Here is a 6464-nt window from a genome sequence, read left to right as displayed (position 1 = left end):
GACCGTTTCCATAGTGTCATTGTGTCGCCTGCCAATGATGTCATAACCCCTCGATTTCCGGTTTTGTTTTGTAGAAAACATGGAAACACCAAAGACGCTTTAATATGTTGTACGTTTTAATATACCGGTGACGACCGCACAGAGTAGCATTATAGCAGAACTTTCAAATGTATCTAGTATGACAAAACAGCGCTGCTTTACCCCACATACGCACGACCGGAAGGAGCAGAAGTGGTCGACTGTGGCATAATAAAAGCTCCGCTGCTTTCGAGCCGTGTGTCACGCTCGTTCAGCGCCTCGTTTCGCTTCGACGGCTTCCACCCTCACCCTGCTTCATTCTACTGTTAATAAATCCTTAGCTCATCCATGAACATGATTTCTGCCCCGAGTCCCGTCGGATTGCATCGGCTGTGGGGATGAAGACGACAGCTCCCATGATTCCACACTCAGTCATGGCGTCATCAAACTATGCCTTTGTCTTTTTGTTTATTTTGAATACGCGCTCTCTAGTGGCGAAAATTACATACTGTGCCTTTAAGAATCTCTTAAATTCTTAAATCTGAATTAGTTTAGCAAAGGCAGAAGTTCCCTGTTATGGAAGCCCATGTCTGCCACATAAGTGAAAAAATTATGGTTTGATAAATCGTAATTATGACAAAGTTGACATTATGAGATATGAAGTCATAATTATGTATTAGAAATATTTATTTTTTACATAATTATGACAATTAGGACATTTTTAGCATAATTTTGACTCATTTTGTCCGTATTTTAAATGTATTTGTCATAATTTTGACTTTTTAATAATTATAATATATAATTAAATATAATTATTTTGACTTCGTATCATAGTCTTACCTTTATCATAATTGATTTACCTCATCATTTTGACTTATGCCATAATTAGTTATCTCATAATTATGACTTTTTATCTTTAGTATGTCATCATTTTGACCAGTGATAATACTTTTCTATCTTGTAAGTATGACTTAGTATGCTGTAAATCTCATATTTATGACTTAGTATTTCATAATTACAGCTTTTCTACATAATTGTGCCGTTTTATATCATAATTATGACTTGTGACAAAATCAGAACTGTCATACTGTCTTTTTATCTCATAATTTGTTTAGTATGTCATCATTTTGACTTTGTCAAAAGTATGGGTTTATCTCATAATTGTGACTTAATATCACATTTTAATTATGACTTTGTATGCCATCATTTTAACTTATGTCATTTGACTTATGTCAATTTGAAATCTCATAACTAGGACTTGTGTATTGTAATTTAGATTTTTATCTCATAATTAGGATTTAATATTTCATAATTATGACTTTGTCATTATTTTGATTTTTAACTCATAATTATGACTTAGTAGGACATCATTTTGATTGCCATAATTGTGACTCTTTGATATTATAATTATGATTTACCAGAGCATTATTTTTATTTCATATTAACTAGTGGAAGGAAGGAAGAGGTTTTGTAAGCAATGTAGTCCATAGCGTATGAGAAATACTATCAGAAACCAGACCTGCGGCTCTGGCAGTCTGAAGTGTGTTGTTCTGTTTCCCTCGTGTGGCAGTCTGATGTAATGACATGCGTTTAGTGTATGAATGAAGCTTCTGTGTGCTAAAGCTACATGCTGTAAGTAAAGACTTGTGTGTTTGTGTGTGTAACAGGTTCAGAGTCTGTCTATGTGTCCAAAGCACTTCAGAAAGCCAAGATAGAGGTCAATGAGGATGGAACCAAAGCCTCTGCCGCCACCAGTATGTTACTGTGTCACATGATTCCTCTGTCTTTCATTTGTTAGTAACTCTCAGTCATTGGATGTCCAGCAAGACCCTTCATCTGGGCTCATGATCCTAATATGCTTGTACTCTCTCTCTCTCATTTCAGCTGCAATCTTGCACGCTCGATCTTCTCCTCCTTGGGTGACTGTGGACAGACCGTTCCTGTTTCTCATCAGACACAATCCCACAGGTGCACACACATCCAGTCTATGGGCTTTTTATTGCTTTACGAAACTGTAATATTAAAATGTTCCTCGTATTAAAAATGCATCTCAAATCTGATCTCGTTCTCTTCTCAGGAACTATTTTGTTTGCTGGCCAGATCAACAAACCTTGAGCCAGAGATCAGAGGAGATTCGATCAGCTGTCCACACTCACTCTCTCTCTCTCTCTCTCACACACTCACACACTCACACACTCACACACTCACACACTCACACACACACTCACACACTCACTCACTCACTCACTCACTCACTCACTCACTCACACAAACACTCACACACACACACACACACACACACACACACATGTTGTGTTTCCATGTTTTATGGGGACATTCCATAGGCGTAATGGTTTTTATACTGTACAAACTGTATGTGCTATTGCCCTACACCAACCCTACCCCTAAACCTACCCCTTACAGGAAACTTTGTGCATTTTTACTTTCTCAAAAAAACTCATTCTGTATGATTTATAAGCTTGTTTCCTCATGGGGACCTCAAAAATGTCCCCACAAGGTCAAAATTTACTAGTATTACTATCCTTGTGGGGACATTTGGTCCCCATAACGTGAGAAATACCAGGTACACACACACACACACACACACACACACACGCACACGGATAAATATATTAAACTTTTGTCTTGGACCGTGTTCTTTACCCACTCAATTTCTCAAGTGTCTTTTTACCCTCATTTTGACTTTGTCTTTATTATCTTTATATTCTTTAGGAACATTTTATAAGATTTTATACATGGTTTATAATTTGTCTAAAGCAAATCTTTCTCACAAAATGTGTGCAACTTAAATGCTGAGATAACTTTTGTTTAACTTTTTTGTCCTTAATAAAATGTCAGTTTATTTGTCACATTAATGATGTATTTTCCTGCATTGAGTCTTATTTTATTAAATAAGGTACTTAAACTGGCTCACTTTGTTTTTTTCTAACTCTAAGAAAACATTTGTTGTTTATTTAATAAAGTATATTCAAGTTAGCTGCTTTGGTAGTTAAATTTTTTATGTTTGATTAATGTTATATTACATTAAGACCAATAAGAAAAATTATTTAATATTAAATGTTTCTTAAAAAACACTGATATAGACAATTTACTTATAGCACATTTCATTCACAATTATTAAAATGATAAAAAGGTTCATAAATTCATTATATATACACACACACACTAATGTTAGGTTATGTATATGTACAATCATCCTCCTGCATTGAGTCTTATTTTATTAAATAAGGTACTTAAACTGGCTCACTTTGTTTTTTTCTAACTCTAAGAAAACATTTGTTGTTTATTTAATAAAGTATATTCAAGTTAGCTGCTTTGGTAGTTAAATTTTTTATGTTTGATTAATGTTATATTACATTAAGACCAATAAGAAAAATTATTTAATATTAAATGTTTCTTAAAAAACACTGATATAGACAATTTACTTATAGCACATTTCATTCACAATTATTAAAATGATAAAAAGGTTAATAAATTCATTATATATACACACACACACACTAATGTTAGGTTATGTATATGTACAATCATCCATTATTTAGAGTTATCTAAGAATAATGAAAATAATTGTTGATAAAATTTTAATCAAATATGCAACAGATATTGTTAGGCCTACATATTGTTATGAATACTTACCTTAACAGGCACATCCTATAAGTCCAATTTATTAAATGTATTATTAAAAAGTATTTAAATATAGAATGCAAAAAAAGGTTCATAAAAATATTTGTAATATTTTTATACTATAATATTTTTTTTCATTTATACTATAATATATTGCATTTATACTATATGTATGTTATATGTATACTAATGTTAGGCCAAATATATTCACATATAATAAAATGTAAATAATTGAACTTAAAATAATAATTTGGCAACATTCATGTAATGCACAATGTTCATACAATATTAATAAAATATGCAATAGACGTTGATATATTAATAGGAATATTTAATTATTATTACAGGCATATATTCATATATAATTAATCATTTATTGTACACAATAATAAAATTATACAGCGTAGTTTGGTTGCAGGAGTAAACCGCGGGCCTTTACGCAGTTTTTTTGTTTTGTTTTGTTTTTTACGTACGCGTTTTCTCGGAGCGTTACGGTATATCGCGCTGTTGTGGTTGAACTTCCCGAGCGCTCAGCTGACTCGAGAGGAGGAATCGTCGCACACACACAGCCAGGGAATCATGGCGGCGGAGATCCACTCGAGGCCCCAGAACTCCAGACCCATTCTGCTCAACAAGATCGAGGGCCACAGCGACGGCGTGAACGCGGCGGTGCTGATCCCGAAGGAGGATGGAGTTATCACGGTCAGCGAGGACAGGTACACCCGCGCCGGTGCATGCATGAACACATCATGACAATTAACTCTCTCTCAACACTCAAATCAACACTTGGTTGATTCATTAATTCGGCTGTTTATTTCTTTAGGAACGTACATGTTTATTCTCTTACAAAAAGTACAATGGTTACAGTGATATAAGTACTATAGTAGGCTACTAAAAGATTACCATGTTTCTATAGGGTACTTATATAGCACAAGTCCAAAACATCATGGTGCTGTTTGTTTTTTAATGTTTTGAACGGAAGCACTTGAACTTGACACTTATTGTTGCTTAAAACTTTGTTTTGGTTTCAGATTTGAACTATTGAATTATTATGAATTACCATGTTAATCCTAGTTTTTTGTAGTCTAGTAGAAAACCACATGCAGTTATTGTTATTACAGTAAAACTGTGGTTGGTATTCCTCACAATGTGACCACAAATCAAAATCACTGATTCTTACAACTTTACACAGTTTGAGATCTTGTGTTAATTTATTTAGGTGGTTTGTCTCAGACTTTGGACTGTGATATCAGTATACAGGCCAAAATACTATTATTTATTATTTATTACAGCTAGGGATTATTGTAGTTATTGTTGTGGTAGCTTGATATTCATCAAAAATAATCTTACACTATTTGAAGGAGATCCCAATGACCAATTATCATTTATTACAGAAATTGTAGTAACTGTGGTATTTTTTGGCATAAAAGGTGGTTTACCTTAGTAAATTGGACCTGTGTTCTTGTTTACAATAATGGATATCGTCTCATTGATGATATTTGGAGCTTTGTTGCTTACATGTTTTTTTTATGTGGAAAAACTGCTTGGGAATGCATCTTAAACCAGTCTAAGGAGGTTAAATGGTCTTTTTCATGGTTTTAGAGGGGTTTTGGTTATTCATCAGCTGGGAGACCAGCTTTAAAGTCCAGCAAATTTTTTGAACCTTAAACCGCATAAACACATTTCATTACACCAAATACACAAAATAATGTTCTTTTTAGCAACATCATATGACCCCTTTAAGTTCCTCTCAGGATGAACACATAAGTGTTTGCTTTGTTTCTGCAAGGCTTGAAATCACGTCTGATGTCGCCATGCATTTCAACGGACTCGTCTCAATGTTTCAAAAGAGTGACTTCCATTCAAGATAGGATTTAAACATCTTTTTAAATGCTAAACAGGAGAATCGAACTCAGACGGCCATTAAGTGCAGCTTAAAGATTAGCAGGAGTTCAATTAGTTTGAGAAGCAGATCTAAAGGGGATATTTTGGTAAAGAGAGAGTTTCTTTTCAGAGCAGTTTAAAGATCAGATCTTATTTGTGCTGTCAGAATCATTCATATAGTTAGAGTGTATGTAAATGAACACGCTTTGCTTCTAAGGATGGGATTTTTTGGCATCTAAATGTTGTTTACATTTGAAACATTCTGGTTTTGGCAAGACTGCTGGCTGATGAGGCGTTTTTAACAACTCTGGACAAGACAAAACCGTGTTAGTGGAGATGCATATGTGGTGGTGTGCTGATTACCTACATGTTTGGCACATGAGAGCAGATGCACAAACTTTGCAAAATATGATATGCTTGAGATTTTAGCAGGAACTGAAACTGAAGGAATTGAGATTTCAGCTGCTCTGGGGACACGTGTGTTTCTGTGCATGACCATCACACTTCAGAGGATTATTTTCATTAGCTTTTTTATATTATGTTAGTTATTTTTTATTTGTATTTTAATATAACATTATTTTTATATCTGTATTTCATATAATATCTTACATTTAATAAAAAAAAAAATCTGGGGACATGTGTGTTTCTGTGCATGACCATAACACTTCAAAGGGTTATTTTTGTTATTTTTTTATATTATTATATTTTTTATATTATATTAATGTTTTTAATTGTATTTTTATGAATCATTATTTTTTATATTTTTCATATATTTTATTCTATTAATCTATTATTATTTATTATATTCTATTAAATTCTATGTATTTCATATAATATGAAAAATTATTATATATTTGGATTGATTTGCATGTTGAATGTTTTATTACTTTTTTTTTTTTTTTTTCAAGGACGATTCG

General features: G+C 33.1%; 2 protein-coding genes across 3 annotated transcripts in view; both read left to right on the top strand.

The window, feature by feature from the left end:
* Positions 1 to 2234, top strand: part of LOC107670088 (glia-derived nexin-like) — a 13487-nt gene extending 11253 nt beyond the window's left edge. For both annotated transcript variants that reach the window (XM_016462567.1, XM_016462568.1), the window contains exons 7-9: positions 1686 to 1772; positions 1903 to 1986; positions 2096 to 2234. In XM_016462567.1, coding sequence (XP_016318053.1) covers positions 1686 to 1772; positions 1903 to 1986; positions 2096 to 2133 — 209 coding nt within the window. In that variant the 3' untranslated portion in view covers positions 2134 to 2234. The remainder of the gene's footprint in view (positions 1 to 1685; positions 1773 to 1902; positions 1987 to 2095) is intronic.
* A 1940-nt stretch (positions 2235 to 4174) lies between these two features.
* The window catches only part of LOC107670138 (WD repeat and FYVE domain-containing protein 1-like), a 12500-nt gene continuing 10210 nt past the window's right edge, over positions 4175 to 6464 (top strand). Inside the window, exon 1 of the mRNA XM_016462652.1 lies at positions 4175 to 4379. Coding sequence (XP_016318138.1) covers positions 4243 to 4379 — 137 coding nt within the window. The 5' untranslated portion in view covers positions 4175 to 4242. The remainder of the gene's footprint in view (positions 4380 to 6464) is intronic.

The sequence above is a fragment of the Sinocyclocheilus anshuiensis genome, unplaced genomic scaffold (genome assembly GCF_001515605.1).
Source record: "Sinocyclocheilus anshuiensis isolate Anshui unplaced genomic scaffold, SAMN03320099.WGS_v1.1 scaffold48, whole genome shotgun sequence".
Lineage (NCBI taxonomy): Eukaryota > Metazoa > Chordata > Actinopteri > Cypriniformes > Cyprinidae > Sinocyclocheilus > Sinocyclocheilus anshuiensis.
Note: the sequence above shows the minus strand (reverse complement) of the source record. Positions and strands in the feature narration are given on the sequence as shown.